General features: G+C 40.4%; 1 protein-coding gene across 3 annotated transcripts; it reads right to left on the bottom strand.

Moving 5' to 3' along the window:
- Nucleotides 1-260: 260 nt before the first annotated feature.
- TRIB2 (tribbles pseudokinase 2) lies at nt 261-24,158 on the bottom strand. Of its 3 annotated transcripts, XM_039331890.1 has the most exons (4): nt 22,319-24,158; nt 17,338-17,630; nt 2,501-2,987; nt 261-2,020 (listed from the first exon to the last, which is right to left on the bottom strand). In XM_039331890.1, the coding sequence occupies exons 1-3, from the start codon at nt 22,586-22,588 to the stop codon at nt 2,519-2,521; spliced, it is 1,032 nt and encodes a 343-aa protein (XP_039187824.1). In that variant the 5' UTR covers nt 22,589-24,158; the 3' UTR covers nt 261-2,020; nt 2,501-2,518. The 3 variants fall into 3 exon arrangements, with proteins under 3 accessions (XP_039187824.1, XP_039187825.1, XP_039187823.1); XM_039331891.1 differs by having other exon boundaries at nt 261-2,987; nt 23,879-24,157; XM_039331889.1 differs by having other exon boundaries at nt 261-2,987; nt 22,319-24,156.

The raw sequence follows: 24,158 nt of genomic DNA, 5'->3' as shown, positions 1-24,158 counted from the left end.
TGGTCTTTTTAAAATCCACTGCTGTTAATTTTAATGTTTTAACTTTTAATGCTCCATGTTTTTAATGCTTTTAACATTCTAATTGTTTTACATGTTATTTTACGATGTTCTGAGTCACTTAATAGAATAATGGGCTGCATATAAATTTAATAAATAAATATTTATCCTAAAAATAGACAACAAGCAATGTTTTCCCTGAAATTAGCCACGGCTGGTGTAGGATTGGAAGGGGGAGGGACAAAAAGCCATCACAAGTTAAGTTTAGTTAAATATGCACAATTTTGTTTATTGAAGAGATTAGGACAAAAAACATTAAACCAAATACAAGACAAAGCACCAGAGGCAGTAAAATCCCACCATGCACATCACCAACCTTTCTTCCTACGAGTTTATAAAATAAATGCTTAAAAAAAAAAAAACAGAAGAAGTCCCTCAACACAGCACCATCTTCAGAGTGTAAAAACGTTACTCTTTTATATTCTTAGATACCAAAATAGAAGCAAGGCAGGTCAGCTGCAGTTTTGTCTCTTGATAAGGAACTCTGAACCATCATCTCGGCAAGTGGGATCAAAACCTTCCCGCAGGGCAGGCGAAGAGCATTCATACGTCAAATGCCAAGTAGCTGTACGCACATGCCACAGACTATAGTTAAGCACAAAATTCAAGTAACATTTACAAACTACAGAGTCCACATGTACCTATCCAAAAAACAGGACCACTTCACAAAAACGCATACAGGCAGTAACATCAGAACAGCTGAGGTACTGGAAACACAAATATCTATGCCCAAAAAAAGATGTGTTGGTTTTCCGCTGTTTCCTCCAATGTCATATAGCAATATAAAAGCAGTAATAAAAATCATTTGCCAGTCTAAATCAACATGAAAGCTTTAACAAAGGGGTGGACCTGCAGGAGGAATGGGGGATGGGGGGGTGTTAAAATGTGTCAGTCAGGGACAGGAATACCTGAAGAGAAATACAAGTTTGTTAACTACAGCATGTAACATGTCACCCCAAGTCAACCCGTAATTGAAGTACTGGCTTAAATTCATCACAACTGTGACAGATTCATCAATAAATAAAATCTTGACAATAAAAAAGGTGCATATTACAATGTACTTTTCAGGAGACAGGTCTGTGTCCCAGCAATGTTCAGCTTATTAACAGGTGAATAAACAGAAAAATAAAAGAGCATCCTTGTTGTAAGTCAAAAATGAAAGCAAGAGAACCTAAGCCACTGCCCTACCAAGATATTCAGGGCAGAGGCAGGTGGCACATATTTCTTACTTCAGAAAGATCCACTTTCTGTGCATATTCAGGACATGTAGAGGCTTAGCCAGTTCTAAGATCAAATTTGTTTCTTTCTTGAAATAATCCAAAGGAGATCCTTCTCGCCCCACCTGGTCAACTTTATGTGTAGTGGGTCAAAGTGAAAGCCAGTATTTCAACAGTCCTTGGCAAACCAAAGAAGACAATTCTATAGTCTTTTGACTACATGGTGAAAAAGTCTGACTTCTGGCTCCCTGCAATAAAAGCTCTAACCCCAAAACAAGCCCACCAAAACCAATGGCTTGTATTCAACTGAATCTACTCTGCTTACAGAAAGCTCTTTGATCCAGTGGAAACTGCTATTGATAGACGATGGGGAGGGTCATCGCTACAGCTTTATTCTACTGTGTGTAATTTCTTGTATAATTTTCTCAGGAGTGTCTCCTCAAGTGGCAAACAGAGAGTTTCCCTCAGCAAACTCGTTTTGTCATGCAGAGAAGCCCTCACTAGATCAAAGAATCTTTTGTAGGTTCTGATCAGGAGAATATCTGAATACAACCGATTAGGAGAGAATTTTTCCCTCCAAAATAAAACATTCCAAACATCATTTCCCAAAAAATGTTAACATATCTGTCAACTTAAAACTAGGAATCCAGAGATATGTTCCAAAACCTTGTTTAGCATTCACTTCTCATATTGTCCTTTGTGTGCTTCCTACCCGTCCTCCTGAAGATGAAGCCCAGATTCAGATTCTGAAAACAGGAAACAAAGGAACAAAATAATAGCGAATTGTACCTTCCCTGAATAATGGCTGAAGTTAAATATCTAACAGTGCGATGCCAAAATGCAAGAGTTCCTATCCACTGGGAATCGTAAGTGTTTGAATGAAATGGGATCAGGAGTGGTGTACTGGTGGCTGCATCGGAAACGTTGGGTGTGCAGTGTCCTTGGCTCCATAAAAATGAGAAGCAAAGCTGCTCGGTGCTGCTGCCTTCTCCTTTTTTTTTTCCTCGCTGTCAGTCTAACTTGATAGCAACAATTCTTCCTGTCTACCCATTCACAGGCTAAATTGGTTCTTGAATGTTCCCTCTCCAGCCTTAAAAACAAAACAAAACAAAAGCTTCCTCCAAGTGGGTCCTTTTTTTGCTATCAAGCCAGGATGAGACAGAGATATAATTCTGCATTTTCAGAAAGGTCTCCCTTCAGGTTGTCCTTTCTGGACCATGCATTACCTTTATCAGTCCTGACGCTTAGTTAAAGAATGGATCAGAATCCTCTTCCATGTTAACATCAGGCACCAGCTGATCTGTTACTTCCTTAGCACCATATCCTGAATTAGACACATTAAAATCTGTGGAAAACCAAGGGTGGTCCAGAATTTCCTGCGAAGTCAGCCTCTCTGAGGGCTCTCGGCGCAGGATGCTACGTATAAGGCATTTCGCCTTGGGGGACAAAGTCTCTGGAATGCTGAACTGCCCACGGCGGATTTTACTGAAGAGAGAACTCGGTTCAATGTCATGAAATGGATAGCGTCCAACTAGCATTGTGTATAGCATGACGCCTAGACTCCACACGTCCGCTGCTTTGCCGGAGTAGCTGCCATTTGTGTTCAGGATTTCTGGGCTCACGTAGGCTGGACATCCGTGCTTGTCAGAAAGGGAGTCGTCATTTCCTCGCAATATATAAGCATCTTCAAGGCTCTCCAGTTTTACTCTTGACCTGCAGAGCAAGAAATAACAAACCAAAGAATAGACTTAGTGACAATGACTCATACGAGGTAACAAACAAAAGGCAAGAATATTCACTCAGGCTAGGATGCATATCGATATCCAGCAGGTTCCCTATCCTCTTGTTTTACCCAGAACATAAAGGAGCAGTTGCTATAACTTTGAAGAACATCCCCATTCTGGAAAAAGCATGGGTATTGGGGGATGTTCTGGGTCAGATCCGGGTTAGAAGCAGAGGACCGTATCAAGTAGCAATCTGACCAGATTTATAAATCTTGTTCATGCTTATCATTTTGTGCATTTAATACTTCACTAAGGTGTGTCATAGAAAATGTGGTGTATGTTTGATTTCCCTTGTTGTTAGGCATTTACTTAGAAAAATTATATGGCTATCTTATTTATGAACTCTGGCCAGCTATTTCCAAAAATAGATGGAAAACCTGCAAATCTAAGCCATCTCTAGCATAGACCGAAGTCCCACCCTGAATTATCCATTCAGATAAATGCACAAGGAAAGCTGACTGCTGACTGCCTACTATGAGCGCACATGAACTGGATTCTTTCCTGAAACAAATTTATTTGACCCACCACCGGCATATGGTTAAAAATGTACCTTATATTTTAATTTTAAATGTGTGTGTGTGTGTGTGTGTGTGTGTGTGTGTGTGTACACACACAGAGTAGGTATAGAAAGGGAATGCAGTCAGATTTTTCAGTCAAATCATATAGGCCAGGGTTACTCTACCTACTTAATACTGTCAGTAGTAGGGTGACAGTCAGTCATTCTGCTGGGTTGCACATAAGCTAACTCAGAGATGTCAAGCATAACATCTGACAGTTTTTGTAAGCAAAGCATGTGCTTTATAACTGAGTTAGAGCTTTCCCCCTGCTTGAGAAATCAGTAAGCAGCTCTTGGTCCCTGAGAATGATGGTCTCATAAAATCCAAGTGCATGAGCTCAATATCTGCAAAAACTGTACTACTACATTAAATCAAACCAACTTTATTACAGCTGATTTCAATCTTGAACATCAGTTCTTTGGGAATATAACCATTCCTACTAGCCTCGAGAAAATAAAATATCCCTAAAGGGTATAGAAGCTGGATAACCCTTTAGCATACACATTGACTTAAATGAAGTCACGCATCCCATTAAACATGTAGAGATGTATTATAAATCTATTTTCCCAATGGCAACTTCTGGATTGCTTATACATGTCCCTTTCATTAAATACCAATTAACCTTTAACACTGTAACCAACAATGAATTGCCTATTATTGTATGAAACAATACCAGAAACCACAACACACTATTCCCCCCCCCCTTCTCCTGAACGGATTTGTCAGAAAGAAATCAGGTAAAGGGGCTTAGAATCCTGTCAGTCCACCAGAAAGAATTGATCAGGAAAGGACCAAATTTTGCATGGTAGGAAAAATCAACAAAAAATAAAAGTGAGTTGGAAAACAGACCAGATCCATCTTGGGGCTACAGAGAAAAACTTTCCAGAAAACAAAATAACAATTTTACATACAACAGTTCATTTAATGACTGTTCAAAGTTACAACTTCACTGAAAAAAGTGACTTATGACTGTTTTCTTACATTACAACCATTGGAGCATCCCCACGGTCACATGATCAAAATTCAGATGCTTGGCATATTTATGACAGTTGCAGTGTCCAGGGGGACAAGTGATCACCTTTTGTGACCTTCTAACAAGCAAAGCCAATGGGGAAACCAGTTTCACTTAACAACCGTTTAATTTACCAACTTGCAGTGTTGCAAGAAAAGTCGTAAAATGTGGCAAAACTCACTTAACCAATGTTTCACTTAGCCACAGAAATGCTGGGCTCAATTGTGGTCTTAAGTGGAGGACTACCTATACACAGCTTGCTCTGCTCTTCACAATGTACGTACGTACACACACACACACACACACACACACACACACGGAATAGAGGAAGGGAGCAAAAAAAAAAAAAAACACAGTGAGTGAAGGGCAATGTGTTCAACTACCCAGAACAAAATTCAGATATTTCCTAAGGTGCCCACTGGTAAAAGGCCTGGAAAGAATGGCAGAAACATGCTGTGCAGTCTCTCCCTTATTGTTTTATCCTTGGTTATCTTTAAAAAGAACTTCCTGGGCATCTACATTCTTCTGATTTTATTCTCTGATATAAAATCCTGCTGAATGTAGCTCCCTCCCTCTTTTCTCAGCTCTTCCCTCTCCTCCAAGATATCTGATGCCAAACATACTGTGGGGGTTGATGAACGAGAACGTGCTCCTTTGTTACATTCCTGCCTCTTTCAACAATGCACACTGGAATAGCTACTACCTTTGAACTGGATTTGGACCAGCAAAATAAAACAGAAAAAAAAACCACAATGCAATCATCTCCTGTACTTAAGAATCAAGGACCTGCACTCAGAAGAGAGCAGATTGTTTAAAACTAGACCACTGAACAACAGCTGGCATTAATCCACTTGTTCTATTGTAATCTCCTGCAGGATCAAGCAAAGGAGCAGTAGCCATGTTCTCATCCTGCTGAATAGATGAGACCGAAGCAAATACACCAAGGATAAACATCTGTGTTACACACATGCAGTCTCCCCCCCCACACACACTCCATCCGTTATTAAAAATAATAACAAACACGTTTCCAGAAAATCAAGCAATCCTTGCATTAATTGAGGGTAATTGTTGCTAAAAAGGTACACCATGCAGATAGAACTAATAGCCACAATCCAGAGTGTTGGTTTGTTTGACCTTCTCATAATAGGTATGCAACAAGATAACATTTACCCAACTCTTGAGAAAGAGGGGGGAAAAAAAAAGGGGGGGGGGAGAATAAGATTCTTCTCCAAAAGCCAGTTAAACAGATTGGTCCTCGTCTCTCCCCATGTCCTCTACTTATGCCAAGGGGAAATGCTAACTTGAAAAGATGAAGACAGCCTCTTATCAAGCTGGATTCCTGGCAACGGCATCCATGCCTTTTCCTTAGTGGGGTTTGGCCATTGTCTTTTCTCAGGAGACGTTTTCAACTTCCCAAGTCTGGCCCAAGGCACCTGAATTCCCAGGAGATCTCCCATCCTTGCAGCCCTTGTCAGAAGGGCTTGTCAAGAAATGCAAACTCACTCCTTTCTCCAAATGATGTATGGTGTGCAAAGAACTGGAGAAGCTGTGCCAAACTTCCAGGTTAGACAAATGTCATCAAGAGTTAATACAGTTAAAATGTATAGCAGCCACCACTGCCAGTAATTGTCAAGCTTACAGTATAAGCTGAGCTGATACAACCCTTCAAGTAGCTAGTTATTGCCACCACAAATTCTCTGGACTTCCAGGAACTGCTCGTGTCTTCCTGTTCCAACTCTAGCTATGGGAATGACAGCATTAAAATTTGATAAATATGGGCTTTCACAGGAGAGAAGACCTGCCTTACAAAACTTACTATATAATGCAAAGCTTCTTCCCAAGGCCAGCGTAATTACAGTGTACCATTTCAATTCAGAAAGTGGAGACGCTTAGAAAGACAGCATTATGCATTTATCAGATCACTGATAGAGCCCTGCATTAGTATAATGCTTAAGAAAACAATCAAGCCTGAATCATTGCTATTTAAAAAGGGGAAGTGATTCTGTCTATGAATGCTTTCCCATTACTGGTGAATGAAACCACAAAAGTGCAATCAGAGGGCAGCAAATAGCACTCAAACGGGAAATGCGTCTTTGTCCCCATAGAAACCGGCAGGGAAGCCCATGAAAAACAATACTATTCTTATCAATGCCACATTCATTACTTGAGTGCATTCAGACATGGCTCTTCAGCAATAGAAGGAAACATGATCAGTTCAGCTACTTTCAGTATGAACTCCTTAGTTATTTCTGATGAGCCATTAGCACACAGCTTAAGGTATTTCCCACAATGGGTTCTTTTAAGTCTCTTCTCAGAAAAATCTGGGGATTTTAAAGAATTTCTGACTTGCAGGAAAATTCTGTGGGAAGGACTTCACGTTGTTTACATAGAAGTACCTGCAAGGATGAAGACTTGATGGGTGACAAAATATTTGACTTAGGCTCTGCTTTGTGAAAGGGGAACAACAAAAAAAGTACCTCAGAAACAGGATGTGATAGCACCATCAGTTAGAATGTTAGTGTGAATTTTGATTTATTACATCTCAGTAATATTTTAACATAATTGTTTCAAGTAGACATAGTAGAATTTTCTAGGCTCCCACTTCAATTAGTACAAGCAAAGATTTGAACTAAGGAAAGAGATCATGGGGAAAATACAGGCAATCCTCAACTTACGACCACAGTTGAGCCCAAACTTTCTGTTGCTAAGTGAGACATGTGTTAAGTGAATTTTGCCCCACTTTACAACCTTTCTTGCCACAGTGGTTAAATGAATCACTGCAGTTGTTAAGTTAGTTACACGGTTGTTAAGTGGATCTGGCTTCCCCATTGACTTTGCTTGTCAGGTGGTTATATAAAGGTGATCACATGACCCCGGGGACCCTGCCACCGTCACAAGTATGAACCAGTTGCTAAACATCTGAATTTTGATCATGTGACCACAGGGATGCTATAACGTCATTAAGTGTGAAAAACGATCGCAAGTCACTTTTTTCGGTGCCACTGTAACTCCGAAAGGTCACTAAATGAACTGTTGTAAAAGGACTACACGTAATACGAGGACCTTAAACAAGGAATAGAAAGCTTCTATGAAAATGAATCACTGTGAAGATAGGTCGCTGACTCAATGTATATTGATAACTTTCCATGGGACCGGCCATAAATTAGAAGGCCCTGGGACAATCAGCCTGGGAGGTTGTGCATGGTTCAGGACTTCTGAACCCCCTGGATTGTAAACACAGAGATAAAATTGCATAGTTAAAAGGGTGAGAAGAAAAATAATTCCCCATATTTACTGCTGCCCCCATTTTTCCAGCATAACTCTTTAAAGATTCAGGTTATATTAATGATAAAATCCTTCATAAATTCTTAAAAGAGCAGAAGTGAATTCTGCCTTATTTGCAGAATCAGCACCAAAACCTCAGAAATTAGGCAGCATGGTTTCCAAGAACAAGAATGAGAGCTAAAAAGTCCCCATTCAAATCATAGCTCAATCATAAACCCATTCCTTTGTATTAGAAAAATGTTTTCTGTAAGGTGGTTTGAGTTAACCTAAGTATAGCATATGCATTCCTGGAATATCTTAATAGTACTCTTTAGGGACCCAGTTACCATTCTCTTGGTAGAAGATTTAATAAGTTCCTTGATGGTGCTTCCATACAATAGGACAGTTCTCAAGGCCAGAAAAGTTCAACACGCAGACAGTCCTTAACTTGTGACCATAATTGGGACTGGAATTTCAGTCATTAAGTGACGAGGTCATTAAGCAAGTCATCACAGGACCAGACCCAATTTTATGATCATTTTATTGCAGTTGTTAAGCAAATTGCCACGGCTGTTAAAACAAATCACAGGGTCATTAAGTGAAACATGTGGTCATTAAATAAATCTGGCTTCCCCACATTGACTATGTTTGTTGAAAGGTTGCAAATCACAATCACCTGACAAGATGCTACAACCATCATAAATGCAAGTCGGTTGCCAAACATCTACAGCTGCAACTTTGAGGTCATTGTCACTTTTTCCAAAGGCTCGTTACTTTACCCAAATGGTCGTAAGCTGAGGACTGACTACCTGTGGAACATAAGCAACTTCCACATTAGAAATGGATCCCAGAAGCTCTCACTCCTGACTAGGCTCTCTGAGACCTTGTCAAAAACAACTGCAAAGCTACAGGTCCTTCGAATCTCTTTTACATGGTTTGTTCTTGGGCGAGTCATCATCATCTTTGTTTCAAAATTTTCACTGCAGGCCGGTCCTACACTGAGCATCTGGGGCTAAAAAGTTGGCTTTAAATAATTAGATGGTTTTTGGAACTTCTGGGGTGAGCGCAATCAAGGAGTTCCTCTAGCATTCAGAACCACAATAAAGGAATGAATCAAGTATGACGATAAGGCCCTGTGTATCAAGAGATTCTGAGGAGCTATCACAAAGTAATTGAAGCTACAGTTCCCTAAACTTCCTGCAGAGCTGCACCAAATAAAAACACTTTTGGGAGCGTAAAGTTCTACATCCTTATTCATTATATACAGGTAATCCTTGACTTACGACGTTTCTGTTAACTGAGACATTTGTTAAGTGAGTTTTGCTCCATTTGACGGCCTTTCTTGCCACAGTTGTTAAATGAATCACTGCAGTTATTAAAAGTTAGTAACAAGGCTGTTAAGTGAATCTGGCTTCCCTTTCTAACTTTGCTTGGTCAGAAGATGACCCCATGATCCAGGGATATTTGAACTGTCATAAATAGGAATCAGTTGCCAAGGATCTGAATTTTGATCATGTGACTATGGGGATGCTGCCATGATGGTAAGAATGAAAACCGGGCATAAGTCACTTTTTTCAGTGCCGTTGTAACTTCGAACGGTCACTAAACAAACTGTTGTAAAGTCAACAACATGGCTGGCTCAGGAATTCTGGGAGTTGAAGTCCACAAGTCATAAAAGAGCCAAGGTTGCCTAATACTGTACAAAGAATTTTCAATTACCTGATTTAGAATTTCAGAATGCCCTTTTTTTAAAAAAAAAAAAACCTGAAATGTATGCAGACCTTACAAAACATAATAATCCCTAATAGAAAGTTGGAATCTAATAGTGAACTTGTTCAATAGAAAAGGCAGTATATATGTACTTTGAAGCCAAATGAAATTACGTAACTAATCCACTTTTTACCATTTGATAAATGAGATGTGCTGCCAAGGAGGACAAAAATCAGCCTTCCCACACACTGGCAAATTCAAAATTCATTAGGAAAAGCATTAGTTTTCTGGGATGAAAAGTAACCTCTGCTTTCACCTTCCACAGCTAAGGAGCTATTCCATTTGACCTTGCAGCTTTTCATTCTGTTCCAAAGTTAATAAGGTCTATTCATCTTCATATCCATAACTATGTCTTTGTGGGGAGGGGGGAGGGGGAAGGCAAAAAGGTTCAAGGAAGCCTGGTATGGACCCAGCATGTATATTAGATCAAGCAAAAGAGAAAAAAACAAACATTTACTGGTGGAGAAACAAAGGGACAAAATAGAAAAGTTCCAGAAAAAAGGGTGATGGGAACTGGAATTAGGAATATTGCACAATTATTGCAATAAGCATCCTTGGAAAATGACAAAAATGTTGATTGTCCTTGGAGATTCTCGGTCATCCAGGTCACGGTTGTCCAAATGTGCTTCTTCAAAAAGCAACTGGACATTTCGCTTCTCATCCAAGAAGCTTCTTCAGCTCTGAAGCATTATGATATAGAACTGAAGAAGCGTCTTGGAAACGTCTTCAAGGAAAAACTAAGTCCAGCTGCCTTTTGAAAAAGCCCCTTTGGGATGACAAAAATGTTGGGCGGCTGTTTTGTTTGTGGAAGTGCCACCTTGCCTATGGGAAAAATCGAAGGTAAACCTGTGGAGTTAGGAGAAAGGAGGTTCATTTCACCTGTTTGGCTTCTAGAGAAGAGTAAATTATATATTCCTTGGCATGGCCACACCCACCATAGTTGGCCAGCCCAGCCTTTAATGAACAAGCAAACCCCATCACAACAGTAATACCGGGAGCATACCTGTTCACATTCCAAGTGTGCTGCCAGCGTAAAGTTACCATCCTACCCATGCCTGAGAGTGCAATTCACAACAAGGGCTTCCCTGGTGTCTGTTTTAGTTGAGTCAGCCAAACCCACAAACCACATGAGGACTCTGTTGATCCCTGCTAGGCTAAACACAAGATCTGAGAGAAGCAAAATCTGTGCAAATAGAAGAGCTTATAGGGCAACTGCTGCACCAAGCACACCACTTGCTGGCTCTTTTTTTCCCCTTTTCATCCACAATTCCAGTTTAGCTAGCCACAGGCAATTGCTGCCAGAAGAATGATGTAAACCACAACATTAAACTAGTTGACTTAGAAGTTAAATGCCATTAACAGACAAGACGTACAATGAAAGGTACATAAAGCAGGACCTGCTGGGTTTGGTATACATACTAGGAATAGCAAAAAGAAAAATATTTAGTATTTTAAAATATCAAAATATATAAAGAAATAAAATATGAATATTTTAAAAAATCAATCTATAGGATGGAATGGCTCCAGCCCAGCCTCCTCTCTTCATTGAACATATTTTTAAAGCAATTGCTGGTGGGCTGAGCATCGGAAAATCTGAATTGCCATCTAATAATTGGGAAGGTTATCTTCAGTAAGTGGTGAGCCCTACCAATGAGCCGTGGTGGCACAGTGGTTAGAATGCAGTATTGCAGGCTGATTCTGCTGACTGCCAGCAGTTCGATTCTCACTGGCTCAAGCTCGACTCAGCCTTCCATCCTTCTGAGGTCAGTAAAATGAAGACCCAGATTGTTGGAGGCAGTATGCTGATTTTGTAAACTGCTTAGAGAGGGCTGTAAAGCACTGTGAAGTGACCTATATGTCTAAATGCTATTGCTATTGCCAGATGACGGTACCTAGGATTACTTCTGCTTGTGGCAGAAACATCTGGGATATTTGCTCTCAGAGGCTGCTTCGCCAATTTCCTGTGTGGCCTTCAGCAAGGAACTGTCAGATTCATTCCTCAGTTGCAAAAATGGAAATAAAACCAGTATTGTTCATCAGGTTACACAGAGAATGATTAATATAAGACCACACTGTGTTCCATGACTGATTATTATTGCAAAGATTAATACATTGTTCTACTGACTGTTTTCACGCAAATCAGCTGAGAAATTCAGTGTTAAGATCTATCTTAAAATAGCCTTATTGTATCACTCATAATTCCTAGAAAACTGGGCTTCTTTGGTTTGTTTTCGAGGAAAATAGCATATGGATTTGTTCTTCCTGAAAGCACTTGTTGGAGCTTAGTAACTGAAGATCAGCGGACTGTCACAGCATATATAACAGATGAAGAACAAAGATCCAATGCTTAAGACAAATCTATTACTTGGCAAAAAGTAGGGAATGCTAGAGCTTGCATCACTGATCGTGTTTTGGAGATAACTGCCTTTCCCTGAACTTGTAAAACCAAAGCCTAGAATGAACTAATGCTATCTTCAGAAGAGGTAAGATTATACTTTATTTGAGCCCCTTCAGTGAAATCTTGAATCCAATTCATTGAAGTGACTTTCTTATGTTTATTTGATTAGATTTTTATCCCACCTTTATTACTTTATACATAACTCAAGGTGGCAAACTTATATTTTGCCTTCCTCCTCTTATTTTCCCCACAACAATCCTATGAGATCAGCTAAGTTGGGCTTAGAGCAGTGATTCTCAACCTTTCTAATGCCGTGACCCCATCATACAGTTCCCCATGTTGTGGTGACCCCCAAGTGGGTGTGGCCACTAATAAGAGGGAGTAGGACAGCTAGGGAAAAGGGAAAAAAATGGCGGGCAGCATGGTTTGGTGACCCCCGTGAAATGATCATTTGACCCCAAATGGGGTCCCGACCCACAGGTTGAGAACCACTGGCTTAGAGAGAAGTGAACCAAAGTCATCCAGCTGGCTTTCATGCCTTAAGGTGGCACTAGTATTTACGGTCTCCCTGTTTTAGCCTGGTTTCTTAACCGGACAGTCATGAGAAATCCATCTGATTTGGGGATCTATTCTATCTGCATATGGAATATTATCTATCTACCTATCTACCTATCTATCTATCTATCTATCTATCTATCTATCTATCTATCTATCTATCTATCTACCTACCTACCTACCTACCTACCATGCATCCATCTTGATAAACTGTATGTATGTATGTATGTATGTATGTATGTATGTATGTATGTATGTATATATATATATATATATATATACACATACATACATACATACATATATATATATAAGTTTATCAAACAGTTGTTAGTTTATTAAACAGGTTTTATTTATCCCGGTGTTCGACTACTTTTCTCAACACACACACACACACACACACACACACACACACACACACACACTTAAGAATGCTAAAAACAAAAAGGTGATTCCTGGGTAGATTCATGTTTAACTAGCCAAAAATGCACGAACACCAGGAAATTATAAAACTATAAAAAGTTTTAATAAGATAAAATACCAAGCTTTCGCTGGCAGCTGCCAGCATCATCAGGGTAACTTCCAGTCGATGGGGGAAGCTATTTATGGATGTGGTGTTCTTTGCGCACGGCTCCTAGACCTGTAACATTTTTGTATTGTTCCTAACACCTAACATAATGAGAAAATATTATTGTCTTCCCAATCCAGAGATATTTCTCACTGTTAAAAAATGGCCACTAGAATGCAAAAAGCTTCTAAAGTAACAATAGAATCTTTTTTAAAAAGTTACTAGCAAAACTGATTAACAAGTATGAATTCTAAGCAGTAAATATTATGACAGCCAACATTTGAATTTAATTGAAGACTTAAAAGTACTCTCTGAATATGATTTACTGGCAGGACAAAATGATTGCAACAGGAAAAAAGTGATAACACAAAAGCTGAACATATTATTTTAAATTCAAAACATCATCTTAATTAATTCAGGCAATGCTAATAGCTTGACTATGTAACATTGATCAAAATAATCAATCCATGAAAGTGAGAAGGGACCAATCTTTTGTATTTGGGCACTAGCATAAATGGTAACACACTCAACAATTCAGTAAAAAAAAAAGAAGATATCAACTGCCAGAAAATCTCCTAAATCTATTAATGGAAAGAATATAAAATATACATATAAAAATATGGGTAGATCACATTGTGCCACATAAAAAGTAATATTTCAAGTCAGCATCTTTTAAACACTAATTCAGATATAATAGTTGATCTTGTTCATCAGAATCCAAAGCTTTACTCCCCTCTCTTATGCACATATGTCAAGGTCTTAAAATACCAAGCATAGAGCAACATAATTCATGTAGTAACGACTGCCTATTAATCTCCTGCAAGATGAGGTTGAGCACCAGAACACTATATCACAACCAAGAATACATCAAAGCAAGATGCCAGTTCAGAACAAAGTATATACTTGGGAATACATAGCTACATGGAACTTCTGAACAATAACTACATCTCAAAATATATAGTACTTTACTCCTAAACAGGAAATAACAGGACTCATGTGGACAAGGCACCATCATCAGGAAGAAGAAATGAACATACAAGAATGCTAGGAAATGGAAGTGCAATTAATGGAACAAGAATGGAATTACCACTTTATTTTATACAAATATACGCAATAAAGAAATCTGAAAGTTCAGGTTTCAAAGAGCACAGAAACCTCCCTGGATGCACAAGGTCCCTAATTGTAAGTTTATGTTCCTCATGGAGAGAAAACATAAAGCACAATAGAAAAGAGGAGAGATTGAACTGGTGTGTTTATTATTTACCCTCTGCATTCACAATACACCACAGAAGAAGATCTCAGAAAGAATTAGAAGTTCTTTCTCAGCAGGCAAAAAAAAAGCATTCCATATTCTACACATCTTAATCAAACAACCATTGTATACCGATTTTAAACATGTATGACTTTCCAGAATGAATGAATGCAATGCTGAAATCTGGAACTCTTAAAAGCAACCATTCGCCCACAACTTTTAGTAATTACTAAGAACGTACATTCTATATGAAGCTGAAAGGGAGAACTATTGCCACTATAGTATTGCTGAATAGCTAACACTAACAGGTATTTATAGGCTTGCACAAATCAGCCCTACCCAGATAATAATTCCTATAGGCTTATGAAACATTACCAGATTTTTAAAGTTCTGTGATCAAAATGAATTAATATAAGTGCCATGTAAATGGGTCAACCCTAACAGATTTCTGCACCAAATAAATACATTTTTTGCTTTACCTATACAACGTGTTTGACCATTTCTCCTCCTATATTCTAATTCTGTACAATACTTCAAATTCGGTTCTGAAGAAATGTTTTGAAATGTGTGGGACTACAAAGGCCATCACCCACGAGGCTCATTAAAGCAACAGTGTCCAGTTCCAAGATCATGCTGCTCTGCAGGATTGTGCTACAGTAACCCAGTCCTAAGAATAAGCTGCTTTGGTGAGTCAATCACCAGGTATTCCGTTCGTATTCCTGTGCATTGTAAAACATATCTTCTGAATCAGAGTTGGAACCCTGCAAAGTTCAATTTCCTTCCCTACTAGTTCTAAATCCAAAGTCTAAATCTCATTGAAAGATTGTGTGCGCAAAATAAAAGATGTGTTCTCACAGGGGATGGGAGCAGAGTCAAGCCAAGCAAAATCACATACATTTCTGTCCTCCCCATACACCAGACTCACACAGGTAGTCCTCCATACAGGATCAACAACTGGGCCCAGAATTTGAGTCGTTGAGCAAAGTGGTCTTGAGATGCCACATGACTGCTTTGCTGAAAGTTTGCAATTCTAACTTTCCCAATTTTAGTCTTTAAGTGACAATTGAGGTCATTGACCACTGGGGAGAAGAATCATGACAACATTGGCATTTGCTAGCATTTTCACTAGATTTGAAGCCTGTTTCTCCAGAGTGGGAGTCCAAATCCTATACTATGTAACCGAAGTTTGATTAATAAGACCTAAACAGCCTGATTCATGAGTTATAAACCACAAGATACAAAATATTCACATAACATCCTAAGCTGAAAATAAACAAGCCATTTTTGTAGCATCATGTGTCCTCCATGATCCCATTTAAGTGAGAGTTTTAAAACTATAACAGATGCTCTTTTTCAAAAGGCATTGCCTCCAACAATGAAGGGCAGCCTAATGCTTAGGGATGTGCAAAACCCATTAAACCCAGAGAACCTTAGGACATTCCACTCCCTCTCCAGACCACGCTAAACCTCCTGCCCCCAGACGTGCCATTCTGGGTAGTTCTGACGGAACTGGAAGCAAATCCCCTAAAATGGAAGCAGAACACAGAATTTACTTATGGAAGCCCCAAATTCCTCCAGAACAGCATGGGCCAAAAAGTCAACTGAAATTAAAGCACGGTCGAGAGGGAGACTGGAATGTGCTGCTTCCAAACTGGCAAGCTCTACATATCCCTGCAGGTGACTAACCAATGCCAGGGCTCTTGCAACCGATGCAGAGTGGAACAGGAGATGAACTTTCTATAGATCTTTAAGGATCATGAGGCAAGATACCACACCAAAATTGAAATACAAGTCAAATATTGTTGTAAAAATATCTCATCTATTTTATTATTTCTTTCAGAAAAGCACTTAAAGTAAGTGCTGGCATTCTGATTAGGCAACATTTTAAAAAAAAACCCTGAGAAACAATAACAGTGGTTTGGCACCTTGACAATTTTCCCAATTGGTATTTTGTGAATCTAATGAATCAAACTGTAGCCTCTGAAAAGTTTGGACATGATCCAACTGTTAGTCTTTTAAAATAACCCACACTCGGTTTTCAGCGCAAGAGACATTGCCATCACTTTGGAAATGATGAAAATGTTCAGATAACAGCTAAAAAGTGTAGCTATAACTCTAGAGTTTAAGACTAGGTGCATAAAATAGTTTTTCGGGTGGAAAGAAAAGAAATATGTGCTTCTAGAATTTGGCTATCACAAGAGGATGGGCTCAAAAATACAACTCACATGAAATGCCCTTCCCAGTGAACCACCGAAAGAGGAAAGGTCAAGAACACAGCTAAAACAACTCACTGACTGCGTAACAGTAGTATTAATAGTTCTATCTAAAAAAACTATTTGTTATGAAACTCTATCCAAAAGTTCATCCCATGGAAAAATTTCATATGTATTTTTTGTACATAAGTCAACGTGGGATATGGATAGGTTTTATATGGATGGGGCACCTATGGTTCTCCAAAGATTCCTGAACTACATACCCTGACAGCCCTAATCATCCTGTTGGGAGTTGTAGTTCAGCTACGGGTCTGATAGTGGAGAGAACTAAGTTGAACATCACCCCCCAGCCATGGAAACTCATGGAGTAACCTTGGGATAATAATTTCCTCTCAGCCCATGTAAGCTGTCTTTAGCAACTGGAAGGGCATCAATCTTATAGCTAAATAAACTCCTGGGAGGCCACAAGCTAAGTGGTGACTTCTCCTCAACCCATACTTCTTTAGAAAGCAGATGAGCTACCGGCTTCTCTTAACCTCCACTAAAATCTTCTTTTTCTACCAAAGTCCAAGTTTAACTGAGGATGTTATCAGGAACAGTAGCCAGAAAAGAAGCAGTTTGAAATGGCAAACCACAGCATTTGGGGAGTGGGGAGAGGAAGCAGCAGGGGAAGAGATGTTATTTCCTCACCTTTCTTCATCCTTGAAAATGAATTTCCGCAGCTTGAGATCCCTCAGGACCAGCCCGCCATCGTGACAGTGTGCTACTGCAGAGGCTATCTGATAGAATAGCTTGGCTGCCTCTTCCTCCTTCAGCTTCTTGCAGGTACGAACAAAGGAATGCATGTCCCCATAGCTCCGTTCAAAGAACACATAAGCTTTCGTCTCTCCAAGAATGACTTCGGTAATTTGGTTGATGTTGTCATGAGGAGGCATGCAAAAACATGGCGCCAGTAATTCTTGGTAGCAGCCAACGTCGAACACCTGGAATTTGAGTTTGCAGTAAAAGAAAGGGTTACCAAAAGGAAGACCAATCGCTCCCCCACCCCTCAACATTAGTACTGGTCAACCCAAGACTATGAAATAGCTTTAGTAAATCAGCCACTGCCCAGTGGGTTGAGACAATAAACCCTGAAATATCCCAGCCAGCATAGATTTGGGGAATTCTGTAATCCCAATACATCTGCAGGGTGACAAGGCTGACAAAGAAGGAGTTAACTGTATGAGACATTTTTTCTTAAATCCTTAATGCCCTGGGCAGGCATTTTCCATAATGAAACTCTTGTCTTCTCCTCCGCTCCAGCTCCCAAAGCTAGCTGGTTAAAATATAAAAGGTATCAGCTGGGGGAGGGAAAGATGTACTTTCTCCCAATAAAAACAAAAAGGGGGCAGATTTTTTTAAAGCTCTCTAGGTGAGGGAGCGGGAGAATTAAAAATCCCTGGTGGCCCAGCATCTGATTTAATTTTCTTTTTGAGATACGATGGCTGGTGCTCTACATTGAACTTTTACTAGGCTGTAAGTCTTATGCTTTCCTCCCAAAGTTTGAATGGAATTCTAGAACAACTTTTGCAAAATAAGCCGTGCTTCCTATTTTTACTGGAAAGACCTGTGTCATCAGCTACACAAGGCCTGTCAGCACAGCTCTGCCAATACTCAGTGGACTCCTGCATGAAAGAGTCCACTTTTCCTCCCTGATGGAAAGAAACGGGGGTTATTTTTCCTTTCAGACTGTGGGCAAAACCATTCAGAGCTACAGATCGGTAATAAGTATATTGGCTCCACTTACCGTCAGAGATACACAAGGCTAAAGGATTTCTGCATCCATATTGTCCCAATGAGTTTTTATTACCAAACTGAAGGGTCCTGCCAAAGCTTCTTACTGACCTAGCTGTGCTTTCCAAGATACAGGGGAAAATATATTTCTCTTCCTTTTCCCAATGTGGTAATAGGGACATAAGCAGTACCCTCCTGATTTGAACTCCTGACCCATCTCATCAGCAGTCTCTTCTCACAGTGGCCAACCAACTGTACAAGGAAGCCCATTAATCTTCCAGCAGATGGTCTTCAGTCATACTGACATGAAGGCTGATCCACAACTTCCGTAAGTTTTATGGTGTTCTATACAAATGCCAAATAAGCTGTAATTTGGATGATTTGGTGTTAGCATGTTTGTGAACTCAAACTGATTTATAACTACGATTTAATCAAGATTATACTCTCTGTATACACTTCAGCACTCAATCATACATGTTCCTTGGCTGAAATCATGTGAGAAACTCATGACAAGTACATTTTAATCTAGCACCTTATGTAAACCCAAGGTGTAGGGTCCCAGTTTCTGGTTCACTATTTTGTGTGCAAACTTTTAACAAGTGGCTTAACTCAGTAAAACGTGGTTACATTAACTATGGGCAAAACGTTTTATATATATGTCTCACTGGGCTCAAAAGGATGATGGACAGGAACTTTCTAACACTGTTTCCTTTGCTTTTAAGAGATGGAGGGAGATATGGAGTTACTCAGGTCTTAAGGTATGCATTTGAAAAACATAAGAGAATAGGAAAGGTTGCAGTAAGTTTCAAAATCTCTTTGCTTATGATGGCCTGAATAGGAGGAATAGGAGATACAAGTATTTATTCAGCTTTCAGAGCACTTCAATTAAAAGAAAACAAATAGAAGTGCCTAGAAATTCTTCTTGAGAAAATGCTAGGGATACATAGACTACCTTTAAGTTGGACTGGGCTCCACTGCATTTAGAATGGGGAGTCCAGACTTCTGACACTTCTAGGCAAGTGTCTCTTTAAGAGCAAGCATATCCCTTATGAGCTTATGAATGAAAGTGCACCAAGAGTTCCAATACAAAAAGTTACATAAATCCACCAATCATGAATGAATCAGTGCTTGAGACATGTAGAAGATTCAAAAGAGTGCAATCATTTCATTGAAAATAATTAAGTATTGAAAGTAGGAATTATGGGTAAATTCCCTGCATTTGTTTCCCTTCAGACCCAATATAATAAGATTAAACAGAATTTGCTTTTGTTATTGCAGAAGTTACAATAAAAAATGTAGGCTTTTGTTATAAGCTAAGGACTAAGGAGGTGAGCTTGTTTTTATCATATGTCAAAATCTATTTTTGTCATCTTCTGACATGGGATAACACTTGCTGCATGTGTGCAGAAACAAGACTCTGCCTAATTCAATGGGTCATGCTCCCAGGTTAGCATGCATGCGATTAAAGCCTCTATCCTTACCAGCCTGATCACAGGCTAGCAAAAAATGTTTCCTGAGAACTGAATGCAAAAGTTTGTATTGCCCCTCTAAATCTTTGAAAAGTGGATGACAAAATGAAAATCTTTTACTTGAACAGATTAATCACTGTCCTAGTGCACTATCTGAGAAAGAGGAAGTGCAAGTCAATTTTGATAACACTGTATGAAATCTACTCAGAATGAAATATCAACTATTTACTCTGTGAGGCTGGGGCAGTAGATTTCAACCACCCTTATTCAGACAGGCTTCCTCAGCCTCTAGTGAGGGGAAGGCTGAATGACTATATTCACAACTGTGTGTCCAAGAAATATCAGATCAATTTTCAAGTACAGAGAAAGGTGCAGGTTTTAAACAGCATTTTCCTTTAACAGCCATGCAAAACTGTCTCTTCAGACTAACTTTTCAAAGGCCTTTTCTTAGTTGAATTGCATTATTTATATTAGTTGAATTGCATTATTTATATCGGAATGCCTGATTCTTAATTACCTTGAGTTCTGAGAAGGAAAGCAGAGTTCATCTGGATTACAGGAGTGTAACAGTCACAAAGAAGTGCCCAATGAAATTAAGGGGCCACATATGCCACAGAAAAGGTATTTAGAAGGAACAAGGATGGGCTAACTACTTGAATGCTTATTATTAGAAATTTACAAGTGCTGCAGTTCAACTATCTCCTACACTGGCATTTAGCTTTTAATTATAAAGCATGTTTAATGGATCCCCCAAGGTTACTTACTATGACCATGCAACTTAAGATATTTATCATGACCATGGTTTAAAGTAGTCATTCTTGGGGGAATCTACATGTTTCTTACAAGGCAGATTTCCTCCTGGTTGCAAGAGGCATCAAAAGAAAGAGGGTTTTTTCCCCCAAAATCATTTCTTAAACATTTCAAGTGAAAGTATACAAGGTCTTTGCATGTTTACATGTAAACATTTCATTTGGGGATATCAATTGCTCTTTCTGCAGGATGTAATGTTTTAATCTCTCATCTTTCTTAATAAGCCAATGAATACATTTTAAATAATAGATAAAATTAGTCCATTTTTCCAGCACCTTGCAACAGACAACATGCAAGATCAAATCCTCAGTGAGTTATAAACAGTATAAAATACTGAAAACTAATTTTTCATTAACATGCAGGAGCCATGATTCACAAGTGACCAATATATTTATACTGCCCTGCAAAGCAAGTCTTTACAAGCAACCAGAGAGTGCAATTTAATTTTCCCACCACAGACCAATCTAAATAAAAATCATCCACCAGTCAGCAGGGCTGTGCAAAGCTACTTTAATTATTTTAGGATGTTAATAGGCTTCTTGTTTGCTCCCAGCCATCGATGAAATCCAGGATTACAAGACCCTTTTACTTATTTATTCTTTCAAAAGACCTTCACTGTGCATTTTGAAAAAGAAAATCTAAAATTGAAAAGGTACAAAAATGACCATTTTCTCTAGTTGCCATCTATTAAACTGATGAATGGCACAGAAAACTGTAAGCAGCCACGAAGAGTATATACTGTACGCAGCACTTTAGGAACAAAGGAAACAGAATGGCCTCGGTGAATGGGTGCTAGTTTCCCCACAGACAAGCATGAGGGGGTTTCCTCTCTCCCCCCCCCCACCCCACTTCATAATGAAACTAAAGAGGCCAGTGGATGGGAAGCCAGTAACCCAGCAAGGGTAACCCACATTTGTCTAAAAAAAAAATTGCAATTCTGCAAGGCTTTTGAACGGTTGCTCCAAGGTGGGGGATGGTGTTTGCAAACAACCCATCAGTGTGAAAAAAAAGGCCAACAGATTAAAAATCAACTCTGCAGCTCAAACCTTCTGATTTTTTTTTTTTTTTTGAAAGGAATCCGCTGCTCTTCCAAGCTTGTTCCCAAATAAGTACCGTACGTACAATACGGAGGCTTGCCGCCTTAGGCTACCAGCATGCAATTGTTAAGTTGGCTAAAAAAAAAAATTATGGTTTATTTCCCCCCCCCCCCGTATATCCCCTCCCACTCTCCCGGAGAAGTATCCTGAGACTAGGAAGAATTGGCATCGTGCAAGTCAAAAAAAAAAAAAAAATCGGAAGAAAAAGGAAAGCGCTATATCCAGGGATTCCGATTTTAAACCCAACTCCCCCCCCCTTTTCAGTCCTTCCTCCCCCGCGGCTTTGGCTCTAGGCCACCGTTATAACGTGGCCATTGTCTGCAAAGTTGCTGAGAGCCGTTTAATTATGCAAGGCTTTGTTTGTTTAATTAAATTTCACCCAGCGCCTAACTCGGAGGTTCCCTCCCCGGCAAGCACACACTCCTTTGAGTACCCTCTAAAAATAAACTTGCCAGACAGGGAAAGGCCACGCTGCGTATGCGAGCTTCGGTGCAGGAAGGCGAGAGGAGGAAGGAAAGTTACCTTGCAAACCAGCTCCTCCTCGCTGTGCAGATGCACGGCCCGGAAAATGTGGTCTCCTTCCAGAGGCTCCAGCAATAAGTATTTCCCAATGCAAGAAACGCAATGCGACAAGTTCGGAGTCTCTGGCGGGCTCGGCGAGCCAAGATTGGGGCTAAAACTCTGGCTGGATTCAGTCTGTCTTATAGACGAGAGCTCCTCTAGATCTTGGGTTTTATTCCGAGGTCTTCCATACCGTGCTATCGTGATTGGGGTTGACCTTTGTATGTTCATGGGGATGGAGAAGAAACCCTCCAAGAAATCCCCCCCCAATTTCTCTCTCCCTCACACTCACAACTCACTCAACACGCGCACAATTCTTTTGGCGTTATCAGTCGCTCAGCTTCAGGCCGGCCGCAAGAATGCCTTTGTGCTGTCGTAGAAAAGAGTGCTCGGGTGGCAGGTTTCTGTAGGATCTACAGTCCGGTTTCCAGAAGCCAAAAAGCGGATGATCTCTCGTCGCTGGGAAGGGGGCGTTGGGGGGTGGGGTGGGCGATCGATCGAACGATTCTCCCCGCCGAACCTCGGCCGCGTTCGATTCGAACGTTTGGCTACACCTTTGTACTCAAAAGCGGCGAAGTCCCGCAAAGTAGAAAAACTGAGCAAAGCGGAACCTCCCCGGAAACGCCGCGGGGTTTAAAAATCAAAACAGCTGGTAAACGCGTTCCGAGGGCCAGGTTCGTTATCAGTCTCCGATTCTCCAATTGCTCGCTTCGAAATCTTCACACGGGTTATTTGAACGTGCTACAGCAGGCGACGGGCTTTTTCTTTCTTGCTTTTTCGATACGGTTTTTAATAACCTACTTTAAACTGTAGAGGGCGTCTGATCCTTTTTTCCCTCGTGGAAAGGACTATATTCAGAGAAGCAACCCAAGACAAATAAATAAAAAAAAAAAATAAGCAGCGGAGTATTTAACTTCAGCGGATTGCCGAGACGCTCGGCTAACGGTGCGGGAGTACGCTATCTGATCAGATCCGGATTTATTTTAATTGAACCTCCTTTGCGGTGCAAGAAAAACGTTTCCCAAACTAAAAGCGCCGCTCCTACCAGGATACGAAGTGCGCGAAGCTTCAGGAGCTGCAGCGCTGAATTGGTTGCGTGCGTTGGCTTCCTTTGATCAGACGGAAAAGTGCAACCAAGGACAAGAATAAATCGATGCTCTTTAGCTTTCCATTGGCCTGGGTGATGTCCGGTCTTTCTTCGTTGTTCACCGGATGGTTTGAGTGCAGTGCACATTCAAGCAAAAAAAAGAAAAAGACCACAAAGGACGAGAAAAAAAAAAGAGAGCGCTGCAGAAAAAAAAAAAATCACCCTCCCGACGATCTTCTTAGCCCCCTCCCCAGAGTCCTGAGATGCAGAAAAGGAGGGAGGGAGGCGATGCAGCCACTTCGATATGAATAAATGTATATTGCAGGCGCCGTTCTTTATTCCTAGAGGTAGAAGGAGTGGGGAGGAAAGGGATGGCCGAGCCAATCCCTTTCAGCAAGCCATCGTCTCTTCACCATGTATTAATAGCTACTTACGTGGCTAACAGTCTTTCTTCTTCTAGCCGTGCCTTCCTACTCAGGGTCAGAAGCGGCGGCGGCGGCTGCAAGAGCAGCAGCGATACCAACGCTACATTGACACCGCGCAGAAGCTGACTGCCCGCTCCTCACCGCGGCGCAGCGCTCTGGCTGCCAGCAGAAACGCCCGCCCCGACCCGAGCGGCCTTCCCATTGAGCCAAGGAAGCATCAATCACGCGATCTGCCTGCCAACCCTCCTCGACATCTCCTCCTCCTCGCCGCGTTTCTCCTTTCCACTCA

This window comes from Crotalus tigris, unplaced genomic scaffold (assembly GCF_016545835.1).
Source record: "Crotalus tigris isolate CLP2741 ecotype Arizona unplaced genomic scaffold, ASM1654583v1 scf7180000024439.5362192, whole genome shotgun sequence".
NCBI classification, from domain to species: Eukaryota; Metazoa; Chordata; class Lepidosauria; order Squamata; family Viperidae; genus Crotalus; species Crotalus tigris.
Note: the sequence above shows the minus strand (reverse complement) of the source record. Positions and strands in the feature narration are given on the sequence as shown.